Source organism: Lissotriton helveticus, chromosome 2_1 (assembly GCF_964261635.1).
Source record: "Lissotriton helveticus chromosome 2_1, aLisHel1.1, whole genome shotgun sequence".
NCBI classification, from domain to species: Eukaryota; Metazoa; Chordata; class Amphibia; order Caudata; family Salamandridae; genus Lissotriton; species Lissotriton helveticus.
The window spans coordinates 1,192,380,539-1,192,399,118 of record NC_136059.1 but is presented as its reverse complement, the minus strand read 5'-3'; the positions used below and the strand labels follow the sequence as shown (position 1 = coordinate 1,192,399,118).

The following is an 18,580-nucleotide window of genomic DNA, read 5'->3' as shown; positions in this document are numbered from 1 at the left end:
TGACATAGTGTTACCTTTACGATTGTTGCTTAAAAAAGGATGCAAGTTCTTATGGACCAATGAACATTCCCAAGCTGTTGCTACTATAAAATCTGCTATTGTTGACTGTAAACCTTTATCTCCATTTTCTCCAACTGCACCTAATGTTATCACTGTGGATGCAAGTGCTACTGGGCTTGGTGCTGTATTAAGTCAAATCAAAGCTAAAAATGAGGTTACCATTGCTTTTGCATCAAGACCATTATCTCAAGCTGTCTAAATACTCTACTTTTGAAAGTGAAGCTTTAGGTTGGTCTTGGGCAGTGGAACATTTTAAAACGTATTTATGAGGAAAATGTTTTAAAATCAAAACTAATCATAAACCTTTAATGTCTTTGTTGTCTAATAATGGTGTTGGTAAAGCATCTGCCAGATTGGTTTGAATACTTGCAAAGCTATATGAATACAATTTTGAGATCATTTATATTCCAGGTTCTCAAAATATGAGAGCAGACTGTATCAAGATTGTTACCAAATGTGAATTTTATTAATCACTCTTTGATGTTTTGATGAATGTGTGGTGGCATCGGTTGATGACATGGTTCTTTCTATGTCGGATCTCATTTCAAAAGATAAATGGTCAAAAACAATGGATTTAGATGAAGATCTTACTTTGGTGCGTAAGTATATTATGGATGGTTGGCCACTTGAGAGAAATCTTTCAAAAGAACTTGCTGTTTTTTGGAAAGTTAGAGACGATATTTTGATTAATGAAAATTTGATTTAAAAGGTGATTGCTTTGATCCTCCAAATACTCTTAGACAAAAGATTATCTCTATTGCTCATTTAGGTCATTTGGGTCAATCTAGCACCATTAAAAAAGTCAGAGATATATTTTGGTGGCCTTATATGGACAATTGTATCATTGATTTTGTTAAAAGATGTTCTCTTTGTGCTAATTCTGACAAGGTTTTGAAACCTCAACATTCTGATTTAGGGAAAGTTGAAATTCCTGACACTCCATGGAAGAAAATAGCGATTGATATTTTAGGTCCTTATGAAGGAATTTCTTCACAAAAATTGTATATTATTGTAGCTATAGATTATTTCTCAAAATGGGTGGAATATAAATGGGTAACCCAAACAGATTCTGTTTCCGTGGTTACATTTCTTGAAGACATTTTCAAAAGAGAAGGTTAACCTTCAATTCTTGTGTCTGATAATGGAACACAATTTACTTCACATGTGTTTAGTTCTTTTCTTGATAATGTTGATATTAACCATATTAAAACTGCTTTGTATTCTCCTAACATGAATGGTCTTGTGGAAAGGTTTAACAAAACTTTAGTTGAAGGAATACAATTGGCTATCAAAGCTATCAAAGCTCATATTGATGTCAAAGCTCATGTAGCAGATTTGGTCTGGTCATATTTATGTACCCCACATTATACCACAAAATTTTCACCTTTTCTTTTACTAAAAGGCAGGAAACCACGACAAGAACTTTCTCTTTCCTGGACTAAAACTTTTGATTCAAATTTAGACATGAGTACAATCTATAAATTAGCTAAGCACAATTCTGATACTTCAAACAGAGTTGTTCCTTCAATGCATTCTACTATACAACTTGGTGATAAGGTTGAAATCAAATGACCCAATTTTTGCTAAAAAAAGGTTGATGTAAATTTTCAGATGTTTTTATTGTTCTTAAATTTGGAAAGACTTCTGTTCTTTTGGATAATGGCTCTTGGTGGAATATTCCTAAAGTTGCCGAAGTTAATGCATCTATTCCTAAAACATTTGCGTGTTCTTCTGATCCAGATTTTTCAAGTGATTTAGTTGTTTTAGAAAAAGGAATAGGACCTGATGTAATTGTTTCCAATGTTTCTGCTACTCCATCATCTCAGTTACATGTTAATAATCAATTTTCTTCTCCAGCTTTGCTGACTACTTCCAAGAGATAGAAACGTGTACCAAAGAAATTTGATGGTTTTGTTTTATTCAAATAACCTGTTGTCATTTCACTAATTCTTCTTGTTTTTTTTATAAAGGAAGGGGATGTGTAGTACTAAGATAGATTTAGATTGCCTTCAGGAATTCCACTTATTCATTCTGTTATGGAATGTTCTCTGTAATGCATTCTGGTGCATATCTGGTATTTCTTTGAATGCTGTTGCTTGTTCCATATTCTGAAGATCAACTTAGCTTCAGTTACACTGCTGATCTTCAGAAGATGGATGCTCTAATAAATAGCTCTTCAACTTTTATTGGATTACTTGTGGATTTATATATTTATAACAATCCCACTACAGGGGCGCATGATCATTTGTGCTTTGGGCCAAATGTCTGTTCATGAATTATGCTGATTTTACTCTGTAGATGATTTTTGGAGTTTCCTATACACCATAGGAAACTCCAAAAATCACTGATAATACCCACAAAACATAAATCCTTATTCACCCATCTATCAGTCTCTCTCACCACTGACCACACATCTCATGTCCACAAACCGAACTAGCCTCCCGTCTGTGACAAAAAGGTCACATCAGTTTCACAAATGTTAACTCAGGACTTTTGAAAATGCTGATGTTGTATGCATTACAATTTCAAATGATAACAATAGCAATACTTACATGGGATGTAAAGTGTTTAAGATGTGCAAATGCCTTTAGGACAGTACCGGCCCATTTAAAGCACTGTATATAACCATTGGTTGATGCACAGTAAGCATGTTGTTAGAATTGTTGCAGTGATATGACTAAATATGCCTTCTGTTTGAATACAGTCTACGACTGACAGGCTTCTTACATTTACAGCAGATAAGGGTGAATCGTGTGAAACTTGTGTAAAGAACGAAGGTGCTGAGGAAGAGGATGACAAAGAGAATGTGGCGCCTGCTAAACTAGTGACGTCGCAAATGGAAGCGGAAGTGGATCAAACAGATCGTGGATTTCATGGTAACACATTTTAAGACGGTTTCCTTCTGTATTTCACATGCAAACATGGTGTATGGGTTTCGGAATGGGAACATTTTGAACATTTAGCTTGAGACCTGTAAATGACTTTATCTCTGTCACACCTATGACTTAGATGTGTAAAGTATGCCATGTTCATGATACCACGTTTCTATAATGCTGACTGTTTGAGAGTTTGCTATTGTTCTGATTACACTAGAGAGAGGTGCCCCACCCTGTACATGAACTCCTGGCTCTATTGAGTTTCCTTAGTTAACAATTCAAAAAAAGGCACTTGAAACAAATGAGGAGACAATGCTCTTGGAGAATCTCTGATATGCTAGCATGCAATCTGTAGTGTTCTGTAACCAGGTGATGATGCAGGACTTTGTAACCACCGCATCATCTCTGGAATGTCTGGATTTAGTCGGTGGAGATGGTACAATACTGGTGTGGTTGGGGCCTGTGCTACTATACACCTAACAAATACATCATTTGAATTAGTTACTGCCTCATGAGGCTAAATTCACATTTGGCAATGAGCAACATGCGGAGGTTCGTTTCAAAGCATTTTGTGATCTCAACAACATTTCACAGCTTTGAGGCACTTACAACGCAAGGCCCCAACACAACTGACAAAACAGCCTTGCTGAAGTTGAAAAGTCTGTAAAAGGGACTCTTACCACTTTATAGAGGTTTTTGAGAGGATTTCGAGTAATTAAAATAGTCAACAGCTCTAAAGTGCGAGGGATGGCAATTACGGTGCAAGGAATCCATGAGCCCTCTCAAGATAGCTAGTCGAGCATTGTGCTGTGACATCACAGCCCCTCTCCTGTGGTCAGAGTCACTCAGCGACGTCAAAGGAACTTTCAAGAACGTTGGTGTGCACGACCCAATAAAGGGCCTTGACAAGCGGTTGCTTGGTAATCTTTGCAGAAGGAGGGAACATCTATAGAAAGTATCAATGTGCGCAGCGTAGTACATCGCATCGACACACTCTTGGAAAGTCGTTACTTGGCAACTCTGGAGCTGTAGTTTTGTGAACCTTCAGGGAGGGTCGGCGGGCATGGCGTGGCTTAACAACGCATTACATCCATACAGCCTCATCAGTGCCACTTGTAGCTCAGCATGATACGTGCCCTGTCTGCGCTCTTCTAAACTTCCTCGTGGGTGTCCACTGATGTTTGGTCAATTTGTTGACTTTTCTTTGGGAAAGGCACCTAGTTGAGGTAATGTTAGTAGTACTGCTTTCGATCCTACCACCTTTGGAGCTACGGTGATTTTACATTGACATTGTGTACCTCAGCTAAAGCAGTCGTGATTTAACATTAACTCTGCACGTTAGTTGTACTGTGCTTGATAAAAGCTTGGGTATTGTTTTGAATAACGGTGAAGTCTAAGTTCAATCTCAGTGTACTTTTCACTTCTTAGTTATATTTATCCATTTGCTGTTGTTTCCTCCTGTGTGTCAACCAGAACGTCACAACACCTCCATTCTTCTTAGCATTACCTGATGATCCACTGGTACCATGGCTGAAATGGAAGAAAGTGTTCACCCACTATGCCAGGGTGTGTGGCACGTCACGTAGTGCTGAATGCAGAATGTTGTTGTTAATGCACTGTCTGGACACCGAAGGTCAGGAGGTGTTTGAACATCTTTCTGATCTGTCTGATGGGGACACTTCAAAATTCAATGAGTATGAAATCTGCCTAAAAAAAGTTGGACCTGCAATATCTGCCCAAATTAGGCACGGTGCTTGAGCGCTACCAATTTGGTAAGAAAATGCAGCAGCAAAAAGAAACAATTGAGCAATATGTGACGCATCAACCTGGAACTTTGGTAGTACCTGTGAGGAGCGGTTGAGAGACCAATTTATGCTAAGGTGTTTCTTAGAAAAAGCTAAAAAGAATATGTGGCAGAAGGGCAATCCTACTATGCAAGAAGTGCTCACCCTGGCAAAAACGTATGAGCATTCCAAGGCTTCTTTTGAAATTATTTGTCGTACTGCCATTGCTACAGATAAAGCAGAAAATTGGCCATTGCTACAGATAAAGCAGCCAAGGTTGGTGTGGAAATGCAGGTCATATGGCCAATTTGAACAATTGTGCTTGGTGGAAGGTGGTGTACAACAATTGTGGGAGTAAAGGTCACTTTGCAAAGTATGATAGATCTTCCATCAAGACTAAAAAAGTGAGGGAGGTTGAGTATAATGATGAGGATGATGATGGCAGATTGGTTGGAGAGGTCACTATACTACAAACTAAGGATGGTTCACCTAATGGGCCCTTTGATAAAGTCCAAGTTAATGGTGAATCTATCAGGATTATGTTTGATTTGGGTGCAAAAATAATGCTTATTCCCAAAATATTTGATAAAAGAAGTTTAAAAGCAAAAATTAAACTTCTGAAACTGTATGTTAAACCAAAAGGATATGGTGGGGAATCTATTAAGTTGCTAGGTTATTTCTGAGGAACCATTGAGTTTAAGGAGTGCATCATACCTGGGAACAGTTTTGTTATGATCAAAGGGGATTGCTCAGTCTGTTCCACCAACGTGATTTGAACATTTATCTGGACCCCCAATGAGAATCCATCAGTTAGGATCAAAGATGTTCCCAATGTGGGGTGTATTGCAGCTGGAGGTGAAATATGGTTGGTTTAGTTTCCTGATGTCTTCAGGAAGGGTTTGGGATGCCTTAAGGTATGCATGCATATGATCAAGCTTACGGCCAATGCCCAACCTAAAGCTGCCAAAGTGCGGGGTGTTCCGATGTTGGTGAGAGAAAGTATGAGGAAAGAATTTAACAAATTGATTGATAATCAGAAAGTTCGGGAAGTCGAAGCTTTGAAGTGGGTCGCATCAGTAGTGATGGCACGCAAGGCCAGTAGGGAGGCCAGACTCTGTGTGGACCTTAGGGAACATGATAAGTCATGCCCAAGTTACCCTCATATACCTGGGCAATAAACATCAATGCTGTAGAGTCAAAGAAAAAAGGTATCAAGGGATCAATCAAAGCATTTATTTACAGACAGAGTACAATTAGTTACCCTGCTGATCTCAAATCTTATTTATAGCAAATTAATTTCCACTATTCCAACTTGTGTACGTGTCACGTGACGGGATAACCAAGATATGATCATAACAAACTGATACATATAAAAAAAATTATATATACACAATGTACACTACATTACATAAACATTTAAATCACACTCATATATATATAAAATGCACTACATATGTACAATATACAACATGTACAACATATAAAAATATCACAAACAAATAAATCAATAATTAGTTCCCCTACTGAGAACAAAACAATCAATGTGTACACTCTTAATTCAGAGCAGTACACTCTAAGGTAGTCCCTATTACGCCTGAGGGATAACACCTCAAAACTATGCAAGTGGCGCTTTCCCTTGTTAACAACAACTCTAAGTGTTGGGACTCCTTTGCAAATGTCGACGCAAGCGCAGTCGTGTTTCAGCCGAAAATTGCTTTAGGCTTCGTCAGGACAGGGGATTCAAAATTCTCTACAATAACAATAAAAAATAAAAAATAATATCTTTTGTATCTCATCGAATTAGACCAATTCACAATACTCAACTCACCCTTCCGTGACCGAGCAGTGTCAGAAAAGACCAAGTAAAATGCTCTGTGATGGAAAAATATAAAAGGTACACCAAAGTGCCCCAAGCTCTCACCAGCAAAACATCTGACAAAGTCAGAAGAAAGAGACCATCACCACACAAATGGAAACCACCAACACGAGGGCCCAGCAAATGGCACACAGATAAAAAACTCAAACTACCTGAAATGACTGTGAGCTCTCTAGGGTAGACACGGCTGGCAGGAACCTATCCTGCTGCCACCTGGCCCCACTGGCCAATTAACCCTAATATCAAAAGACATAATAACATATTCTACTAAGTAACATACACGGGCTACACAAGGTCACTGTCTGTATCCACGTACCAACTACAAACAAAAACCTCATTCTTACCTTACGAGGCTAAATTCCACTCGTATGATGTCACATCAAAGGTCCACTTCAAATAAATTAAAGTTGAAACCGGGTACAGGTACCCAATTCCTAATACACCAATGCAAAAAGGTTCGATTAGAGGAAATCTCTTCTTCTGTACCGGCAAGGCACGTCAAAACACACGCACTAACAGAGAGAATTCGACGTCGGGAGCCCCCAGGAATAAAATACCTGCACACACGTGGGTCCCGTCATGGGCAAACGACTGTGAAAAACTCAGAGCAGCAAACTTTCTAAGCAGCGAGAGGCCTCGTCTAAACACCAGCTGCTTACATAGCGTCCACGCACTACCGTCACGCTCAGCCGAACATCGACATAGAAAAGGGACTGCGAGTAAACGCGCCATCAGTTACTACACTTCCCGGCATGCCCCAATCAGGAGATATAGAGCGTCGCCTCCACACAACATGGAAAAGGAGAATAGAACCCGGAATGAAAATTAAACAAATAAAACTGGAATAAAATATAATACAAATATTACGTGATGGAAGAGTCCAGTAAAGGAAAAACTTGGTGTCCAAAAATAAATATACGTGTCCCCCCACTAAGCTCCAGCCGGAGTCAAGGAGTGGTCACACGTTAGACCATCTAGTGGTTAATCATCACAAGATATGCACTTCTCAAGCAAAACTCCAATATTTAAAATATGCCCACCAACGCCATGACGAATACCAAGTACTCAAGTCATGTAATAGGTAGACACAAACCATACTCCAGGACACTTGGAATTTTCAGACACTACTCGGCCACCTTCGAGCATACACTCTAGCTAATAGGAGCATACCTAAAGGGAAAAACACCTTACAAAGAAATCGAACCACAAAACCTTAAACATTCTCTCTACCAGCATAAATGGGCAACATAGTTGTACATCACAGCAAAAAGTGATGAGAGGATACCGATCCCATTAACGGTGCTAAGCATTTTTCCTCACTCGACCTTATGTCAGCAAATCACCAGATTAATATGCACCACTCTGCCCAAGAACTCACCACCTTTGTCACTTCCTTCGGCATCTGCAAATTTCTCCGAATGACATTTGGGTTGATTTTTGCTGCCTCCATTTTTCAGAGGGCTATAGAGAGAATTTTGAAAGGTGTCGAAGGTGTGAAGATTTATCAAGATGATATTTTGGTGTTTGGGGCTGATGTTGGTGAACAAAAGAGGTTGTGTGAAGTCCTTGGTAGATTGCAGAATTGTGGGCTCGCATTAAAGCTTGAGAAATGCAAATTCAATGTGTCGGAAATCGGTACTTAGGCCATATGATCACAAGAACTGATATTGGACCCCAAGAGTGGGTTGGTGAATGCCATTAAACATTTACCACCTCTGCAGAGTAAAGAGGAGTTGGTGATTTTTCTGGCCATGGCTTGATTTTACAACAAGTTTGTTCCCAGATTTGCTGAAAGAACTGTGTGCATGAGGACTTTACTTAGCACATGAGAAGAATGTGTTTGGTGTAAGTTATGTGAAGAGAAGTTTGCGGATGTAAAATACAGCCTGGAGGATGCATCAGATTTGGGTAACTTTGACGTCACCGATGAAACAGTGGTAATGACCTATTCCAGTTCAAAAGGTTTGGGGTGGTTTTTATTCAAAGGTCTGAGGGTCAACACTAATGATTTTGTTTATCTCGAGAGGTTTGAGAGGGACTGAGATCAATTACTCTGTGAGGGAGAAAGAGGCTTTGGGAGTGTATTGGGCTGTAAGGAAGCCTAGGAAATTTCTTTGGGGGCGCAAGTTTGAGATCAGGACCGATCAAAAAGCCCCTCAAGGAGTTTTCTAACAGAGGCATTGATTTGGTGTCACATCGCATCCGCAAATGGGTGGTTGAGCTACAGGAATTTGAATATGTATTTCAAACATTTGAAATTATTAATCGTTTTTACAGCTGTTAGTCATTTTCAGCAGTGAATGTTCTCCAAGAAGCTTATCTCTACATTGTGACCAAAGTGGACAGACATGTCCAATCACAGGTTTTCAAGCTTTCTGAATCCCACATTAGACAGCTTTTTAAATCGGGGGAAACAGAGTGCAGGTACTTACCAAATTAGGCAGCTGGTGCGGCGGCGGGCCAGAAGGCATGGCTAGGAGGCAGAACTAGGGGCAAATATTTATGGGATTCAGATGAATTAAAAATGTTTCAATTCTGAAAATATGAGTTTGTAAATTAGACATTAGTTAGGTTTATAAGGGGTAATGGTTTTTGGAGGTTGACAATCAATCCTATTCTCTGCTATACACCATCTTACTGCATAAGATTTCTCCTTTCTGATACCCTTCGTCTCTCACATTATCTCCATCTTAGTGACAGCCTTTTAACTCTCACAATTCTTCCATCTTCATGACCATCTTGCTTCACCTCCTCTTCACCTTGCCATCTCACGCACAAACATGCACACATTCACTCTCTCTCTTTACTTGTAAATGAAATGTTTTCTTTTCCTGTATTCAATATTTCATCTGCGGCATACCTCATTCACACACTTACCTACAGAATCATAATTAAAACTAGTACAATATTTTCAGGGGTCAAGGATTAGATGTACATGTTGTCTAAACACCTTTGTGAAAAAACAGGAAGCAGGAGAGAGAAGCAGAGATTCATTCAACTTCCCGAGCTAGTACTAGAATTAATCATTTAGGTCGTTTTCCAGAGTCTCATGGAAGTTTTGATGAGGTCTCAAATGTTGAGGGGCTGTGTATGTGCTATGCAGTGTGAGTGGATTCACTCACCCTATTAGAGCAACAGGTTGTATTTAATGCCTGTTGAGGACATGTGGTAATAGGCCAAAATTTGGTCTATTGCTGGAATCTATGCAGGCGTTTCAGTTACATGCTGCCAGCACTGCAGCTTGTAATCCTGCCATGACACACATCAGGATTACATGCCACAGTACCGGACTCATGGCCGTGAGAGAATCCACTCACCTTACATAGCACATACACAGCCCCTCAACATTTGAGTCGGCTGGATCCTTTGGTCCTGAAGACAACCATCTGACCCTTTTGGGCGACACGGGCTGAAACATGTCGACCGACCACTCACCAGGTGCTTTGGACCTATAATTAGCCAATTAAGCACCACCCACTTTCTTAACCTTATCCCTCCCCTGTGAAAATAAAAACAAACTACACAGGAGAGAAGATATTTGTAATAACGTTTTTTTATTTCAACAATTTTCCCACTCACGACTGTCGCACACCAGACAGTTTCCCTCCTGGTGGAGGATGATTAACACCTGGAGAACAGTATACTAAGGTGCCTAGACCTTATGATGATTCATCCCACTTAATCAAATAAGCAGAGAACCAAGATATACCGCTGCTGTGACAGTGTGGCTGAAGTTCCTCCTCAGAAAATTTCCCAGAGACTCTGGAAAATGACCTAAGTGATTCATTCTTTTTGAGCATTTAAACACATTTGCGACCCACTGGCAGGCACAATGAGAATTCACACTTCCTTTATCCTCAGGTCCACAAGATCGTGATCTCATCACATCGGGAGGATGTCCGCCGTTCTTTCATCTCACTAATCTGCGTATTATCGTCTGGCCCCTCTAGAAGTCTTTTTGTTCCCTTCCTTAAGTGCCCTTATTTTTCCCTTTATCCCCCACTCCTCTTCTCCAGTTTGGGCATAGGCTGATCCATCTATCGAGTGGCAGTAACCCTCCAATAGACATGAATTTAGGACCCCATATTGCATCCATTTCAAAGCCAGTGAAAGCCCTGGCCACCCCAGATTTGGAGGAATCCCGGAATGGTCGGGCTCTCGGGTCCTTCAGATCCTGCACTTTTTTGGCAACTTCTCTGCTCTCAGGTTTAACCCAGCAAAGACCTCTATTTATGTCACTGACCCAACTGACTCCCCGACAATCCGGTTGGGAGACATCCGGATACTGACAGACAGGGTTAAATACTTGGGGTTATGCATCATACAGAATCCCTGAAGAGGCAAGCAGGCCAACCTAGACCCCCAATTAGATCAAATATTTACGGAGGTCCTGTTCTGGTCCTACCCCTTTCTTTTATTGGAAGATGAAGAATCTTTAAAATGGTGATTTTGTCGATCCTCCTTTATCAACTGCACAGTTTTCCTTACCCCATTATCGCCTCATTCTATGGTCAACACTGTGTTGAAAGGCTATCTTTGGAATAATCAGTCCCAGCTGTTAGCACTGACCAAATGTTAAAAATCCTTTTATGATGATAGCATAGCAACCCCAGACATAGTTTCCTAGTATAGGGCACCCCATCATGTAGTGCTTAACAAATGGTGGTTTAACAGATATGATAACCCGGTGTACACCCATGAGCATTAGGTCCTGTCAGATACCCACATTTTGCATCTGTTGTAGGGAGGCTCAATGACACTGTCCCTCCCACCTGCCACGCGTGTGGTATTAAATATATGATATGCTGTCAAGGTCATCTGGTGGACGTAACAACTGACGCAAGACACTCCTTTCTGACGGGATGACTGCTCCAAAAGTTAACATAGCTTTAGGGGTTTCGAAAATGGGACCTTCACTGACCTACAAAAATAATTTGGCCTCCACTGTAGTCCATTTTAACATTATTTGCAACTCCGAAATGCCCTTACACCATACATGACCTCTCTGGACACACTGAGCACAGCTCCCTAGAGCCTAAGACCCTGCTTGAACCACCAGGGGAGCACATGATTTTCAAAATCTACACTTTTTTTGTGTTTTTACCTAAAACAAACTCCCAAAACGGAAGTTTGTTTCAGAAAAACAAGAAACCAATGGCCCCTATAGTCATTATTTTTTTTCTGCCCCTCACAGATAGACAGGAAAAAAGATATTACACCGTCCACCCTAATAGGGCACGTGGTGTAATGTCCACCCCTTACAGCCCCCTCTCTATTGGGCCATCAGTGGAAGTTTTCAGTTGATGGAGTCCCTATTGGGCCATCCACCGCTAAATGAGACAGACAGACCAAGGGTTTGTTGGCTAGGGTACGCAACAGAGTACCCTGTCCATCAAATTCTAATTTCGACACTTATTCTTATAACTGATATTATCACTAGGTTATCGTTCAGTGAAAGCAGAGAAACCTGCAGTATTGGATCATGAAAAGGCTTTTGCAGGGCCGGCGCAAGGCATGGGTAGCATGGGCAGCTGCCCAGGGACATCCTGCAGGGCGCAGAACAATAGATAGAATGACAGCGCCTCACAATGAAAACCGCTCAGCTCACCCAGGATGAGGGAAAGGGAGCAGAGAGGTGAATGAAAGGGGTACGACAAACGGAATAAAGTGAGAGGAGGCGGGGGAGCAGATAGGTGTGAGTACAGAAACCAGACAAGGGGTGCACGCAAAAGAGCACAATCAGAATGTAAAAGTGGATGGACTAGGGTTTTAAGTGTGCTCGGTCCCTCGAGTCTTTACCTGGTGGTAAATTAAAACGGACATTGAAACAGGCCCCTATCGGACCCTATATTCATGTCCTTTACTTTACCTGCAAAAATAATGATCCAGTATCAGTACAATAAATGTATAACAGTAGCTTGGTTGGACTGTCCTGTTGGGTTATCCGGCAGTGCATGATGGTCTAATCTGTCAGGTTAGTATGTAAGGCGTTTTTTGGGCTGTTTGTTGGCCTGCTTTATGGTCTGGTGACCGAATTTTTACTGTTGATTTTCATGATATTAAAAAAACATTGCCTGCAGCAAAATAAAATGTATGCAATCTCCCATACCTTACAAAAAACGTAAACATCATGTCTTTACAAGTTAAAAACTGCTCTAATTTGGAAACATGGGACACTTTTCAAGCTAACTAATTCACCAATGGGGGGCACTTTTATTTTTGTGCCAGGCCTATTTCCTGACCCAGTCTCACACTGCATGGTAGGGTAATCCATGGCAGCGATTTTGTTCCTGTTTATATTTCACATGCTTTACTCAATCTTGCATTTCCCAAGAGTTAGCTATGTCGAGGATGTATGTTCCTGTATTTAATTTCACAGCATATTACTCTTGTATGGGGCACACTCCGTAGTGAGTCGTCTCCAGGTGTTTATAACAGGCTACAGTTAAGTGCTTTGGAGTTGAGGCTGAAGGCAGTAGAACTTTCATACTGTGCCTGTCTGTGGGTCAAAAATGTGTTCAGAATACATGATCATTCAATACATGGCCTCTCTGCAGAGCACACAGAGCAACGGTCCTATATTCCAGTTTCAGTTGGGATTCTGTGCAAATGTGTGTGAAGGAGGTACTCATTGGTCAAAACTGTGACGGGGTGAACATACAATTATTTATTGTTGTTACTCATTCATCTTAAACAGCCATTGACTAAACCAATATCCCTGGCTGTTTTTAGATGTAAGTCAGTTGTTGTCTTATATTTCTGGATTCAATCATAGAAAGCTGAGGGAAATATGAGAAAAAGAGTAGAGCATTGAGGGGAGGTGGATTCAAAAGGGTCAACATCAACAAGAAAAGATAAGATGCTCCAGGAGGATGGAAAGAAAGAGGTCAATGTAAATGAAGCAGAACAAGGAAAGAAGTTATGAGGCTGGGGTAACATGTGTGGATATAAGAGAGACAGAACCAGCAAGGGAGCATAAGCAGAGTGGAGAGAGAAGTTTTGGTGAGAGGTGAATGGAAGAAAGCGGGATCACTGAAATATGTCAGAGGTTGGGCGGGTTGAGGCAGGAGGGGAGAGGTGAAAGTGAGAAGGGTCAGAACCAGAAAGAGGAATTTGAATCCTAGAAAAAAGAAGTCAACTTCCAAATTTCTTTTATAAAACGTAATTTACTCATTGACAATATGCCGGCTTCTGACAACTCTATGAGTTTGAAGTAGCGTTTGTGCTGTATCAGAAGATTTGTGGCTGACTCTTGATTGTAGAGTTAGAGCAGCCTTAATACTACTAAAACTTAGCACCACATGTGGCACTGTTTCCCAGCCAGTGCTTATAAATCAACTAGTACAACCTGGAATTTAAGTATCCCCCTGGTGTGGTGTATCTCTATCCGATTTCAGAAATCTGAAACAATCCACTCACCACCTATTTCTATTATGTTCTAAACCTCTGACTTGTGGAAATTATTGGGTCTCTACTGTTCAATCTATATAATTCCCAGTTAGTCTTACTCATACAGTACTTTGGTATCTTCTGATATCTTGCACATATTGATACCCAAATATCACTTCCCTCAGTGGCAATCTGGTCTTTGCCCAAGAATATGTTTGGACTTGTAAGCGAACAGTTGATTTCTGAATGAAGACAAATTCATTAAAACCTTTCAGTGACAATCAAGGGTTCTCATTTTAAAGGATCTCATACAATATGGTGGACTCTTTGGTGGCTGGTGAAACTGGTTCAATCGCCCACATTGGTGGAGTCAGCAAAAAAATCTTCAATTAATTTTCCAGCATCTTCTCTTTTTATTCGGAACAGATTAACCATGTTTCATCCACTTGCTTTTATTACATCCATAAGCAACACAAAATCATTCCTTCTCTCCCCTCTCCCTACAGTGGAGCTGTTGTGCCGTCAGTTATCTTCTCACTAGATTATGCAAATGCCCTCTCTCCTGGGTTTCGCGCCTTTTAGCTTTCAGTACCTTTCAAATAATTCAGAAAAGTGCTAGGCTCTTCATCTGAGACTGCTGCATCGCCATGTTATTTCTTCTCACCTTTCTGCTGTCTGCTGTGTTTTTGATTTGAAACCCTACATCTGCAAGACACTATCCATTTGTCATTGTTCCCTGCATTAAAAAGGTTCTCTCTTTCGACTGGACTCCGTACTGTTCATTCCAGAATCCTATACTCTGTGCCATCCAAACTCCTGTGCCATCCTAAAATTTAGATGGCCCTGTTTGGAGACAGATCCTTCTCCTTTCTAGTTGTGCTGTACTGTGACTCTCTCCCTCTTGAGCTATGGTGTGACTCCATTTTTTGAGAAAAACACTTAAACTGTCTGTTCTCCACATTAGTAAAGTCTACCCAATCATTCAATCACATAATTTGTATAGCGCACTGCTCACCCGGAGGGGTCTCAACGTGCTGGGGGAGGGGGGGTGGGGGGGGGGGGGGGTTCGTCACTGCTCGAAAAGCCAGGTCTTGAGTTGCTTCCTGAAGGAGAGATGGTCCTGGGTCTTCCGTAGGTGGATGGGGAGGGAGTTCCATGTCTTGGCCGCCAGGTAGGAGAAGGATCTTCCTCCGGCGGTGGCTCTGCGAATGCGTGGTACGGCGGCGAGGGCGAGGCTGGTCGATCGTAGCTGGCGGGTGGGCGTGTAGAAAGTCAGGCGGTTGTTGAGGTGCTTGGGGCCCTGGTCGTGGAGAGCTTTGTGTGCGTGGGTGAGGAGTCTGAACGTGATCCTCTTGCTGACGGGGAGCCAGTGCAGGTCTCTCAGGTGGGCGGAGATGTGGTTGTGTCGGGGGATGTCCAGGATGAGTCGTGCGGAGGCGTTCTCTATGCGCTGGAGTCTTTTCTGTAGTTTGGCTGTTGTTCCCGCGTAGAGGGTGTTCCCGTAGTCAAGTCGGCTGGTGACGAGTGCCTGGGTGACCGTCTTCCTGGTTTCGGTGGGGATCCATCGGAAGATCTTGCGGAGAATTCTCAGGGTGTTGAAGCACGATGATGAAACGGCGTTGACTTGTCTGATCATCGAGAGGGAGGAGTCCAGGATGAAGCCCAGGTTACGTGCGCGGTCCGTTGGCTTGGGAGTGGTGCCCAGGGCAGGGGGCCACCAGGTGTCGTCCCAGGCGGAGGGCGATGATCCCAGGATGAGGACTTCCGTCTTGTCTGAGTTCAGTTTCAGGCGGCTGTTCTTCATCCACTCGGCGACGTCTTTCATCCCTTCGTGATGCTGGCTCTGGCGGTGGCGGGGTCGTTGGTGAGGGAGAGGATCAGCTGGGTGTCTTCGGCATAGGAGATGATGTTGAGGTTGTGTTGGCGTGCGATGGTTGCGAGAGGGCTCATGTAGACGTTGAAGAGGGTTGGGCCGAGTGAAGATCCTTGTGGTACGCCGCAGATGACTTTGGTGGCCTCGGATCTGAACGGGGGGAGGCGGACTCTCTGGGTTCTTCCGGCGAGGAACGAGATGATCCACTCCAGTGCTTTCTCTTTGATTCCGATGTTGCTGAGGCGGTGTATTAGGGTGAGGTGGCAGACAGTGTCGAACGCTGCCGAGAGGTCCAGGAAGATGAGGGCCGCTGTTTCTCCGCTGTCGAGCAGGGATCTGATGTCATCGGTGGCTGCGATCAGGGCGGTCTCGGTGCTGTGGTTAGCTCGGAAGCCGGACTGCGAGGGGTCGAGGGATCCGTTCGTCTCGAGGAAGGCGGTGAGCTGTCTGTTGACGGTTTTCTCAATGACTTTGACAGGAAAAGGGAGGAGCGAGATGGGGCGGAAGTTCTTGAGGTCGGTGGGGTCCGCTGTCGGTTTCTTCAGGAGGGCGCTGAGCTCGGCATGCTTCCAGCTCTCCGGAAGGTGGCTGTGATGAAGGAGATGTTGATGATGTCCCGGAGTTGGGGTGCGATGATGGAGTCGGCCTTGTTGAATACGTGGTGGCAGGGGTCGGTTGGGGATCCGGAGTGGATGGTGTTCATCGTGCGGGTGGTGTCTTCGGTGCTGACCGGGGTCCAGGCGCAGAGGGTGGTGGGCGCTGGTTCGGTAGTTGGGTGCGTGGTAGGTGCACCGAAGCTGTTGTGTATGTCGGCGATCTTGCGGTGGAAGAAGGAGGCGAGTGAGTCGCAGAGGTCTTGCGAGGGGGTCATGTCGTTGTTTGGAGCTCTCTTATTGCCAGAATGCCCGATTTGCATATCATTTTCATTTATCCCATTCAAGAGAACAATAACTAAGTTAAATCCATTTAATGTATTTCCACTTATTTGAGATTTAAAATGTATGTGCGTATTTAATTAGGATTTTTAATGCTATTTCTAACCATTTTACTTATATAAAAACTAGGTAAGTAGCTTCTTGCAAAGCGGTTTCAAACAATGCCATATAATTAATATCTAATTGATATTACCTCCTATGAGGTCACTTCCTGTCAGGTTAAATCTTATGCAAATTATAGGAGCCTCGCATGTTCCTTTTCTACCCGGGGCCCCACAAATCCTAGGACCGGCCCTGGGCTTTTGTAAAGGCTTACGTTGATATAGCATGCTGCCATACAGCTTGTTTAATTTAGGAACCCATGTATGTTTTTTTTCATAACAGATTTTAATGGATTTTTACCAGAAAATGGCCCGGAGGACCAAGGGTAGATACAGTAGATACAGTAGATCGCCAAATAGGTGCTCCCATACTTTTTTCACTGTGGAAACACCTGTCACTTTCTAGCTGGTAGTTCTGGACCAATGCATGATTCACTGCTCATCCTTTCATAAATGATAGACAGATTATGTCTCACATGCTTTCTATCAACAAAGATCAAAGTCTCCTAATTCTCTTGATACTATATGCGTAATTTATATACCTTGTTTCATTGCCCAACTTTCTTTTTCTATGGCTTTGTCTGACCTGCATAACTAGAAATTATTAGAAGTTCACAACCCCCCAACATCAAGTCTCCCTGGATATCGAAGAGCCTTTAAAAACATTTATTGCAAGTGCAAGCTTTCTATGCGATATCAGTGTTTTGATTTTTTTACGCAACTGTAGGTCATATGACACCATGTACGTCTAGTCTATCACTCAATAATGTATTCATGCTTTTGGGATGTAACGGTGATCCAACCGAAGGTCCATCCTGCATGAACATGTCTTTGCTTGCCCACTTTTCAGCAGCCCTGATGCTCAAGGCTTGAGGGAAGAAGCTTATGCATTGACTGTGTGATGTTTTTTCAGATTGTTTGTTCCTGGAGAAGGCTGTTCTGCTCGCCAAGCGCCATGCCGCGGCTCTTTTTGACTATGCTGTCACCGGAGATGTGAGGATGCTGCTTGGAGTTCAGCGTCATCTCAGCGCAGTCCAGGATGAGAACGGGGACAAGTAAGTGCAGCTGATCTTGGAACATGACCTGTAACAGTTCACTTTCGGGTTCAAAATGGAGGGAAATTCGCAGGTGCCCTTCAGTCTCTGAAATATAGTGGCAAACTTGAGCACTCTCCTTCACTTACGGTAGCTGAGCCTCGTGCAAAACAAATTAATGTTATTTATTTCAATATCCTTTAGCGCAGACGCCATTCCTTCAGACATGAAAGGACTTTAAGATATATAGGATATACTAGATGAAGGAAAGGCAGGCAGCCAAGAGCTTATGTACAGGTGGGCATCCGGTTGATGACGAAGGTTGAGGTCTGTAACTATGATGTAGGTGGGGGATAAACGGTACAGCAGGGTAGAGTACATTAAGGGGTGGCGGTGGATCACTAGGGAGGAGTAAACTAGGGGGGGAGTCATGTAGTAATTGACGGTGGGAGTTAAGGCTGAGTTTGCATTGGGGTAATTTGGTGAAAGAGGGTTCATATGTGTAGGTACTTGTTTTGTAACTTTTCTTCATTTACTGTGAACACAACAACAGTGACAGTAATTTCTGAGAATTTTGCAACAATAAACAGGTCACATGCAAATTCATTTTGGCACTGTGAGGTCCATCACCATGTCATGGTGCCTCGATAGT

General features: G+C 42.5%; 1 protein-coding gene across 2 annotated transcripts in view; it reads left to right on the top strand.

Annotated features, from left to right (window-relative positions):
• The window catches only part of NFKB1 (nuclear factor kappa B subunit 1), a 316,199-nt gene that overhangs the window by 209,761 nt on the left and 87,858 nt on the right, over positions 1-18,580 (top strand). For both annotated transcript variants that reach the window (XM_078676072.1, XM_078676073.1), the window contains exons 14-15: positions 2,796-2,936; positions 17,808-17,949. In XM_078676072.1, coding sequence (XP_078532198.1) covers positions 2,796-2,936; positions 17,808-17,949 — 283 coding nt within the window. The remainder of the gene's footprint in view (positions 1-2,795; positions 2,937-17,807; positions 17,950-18,580) is intronic.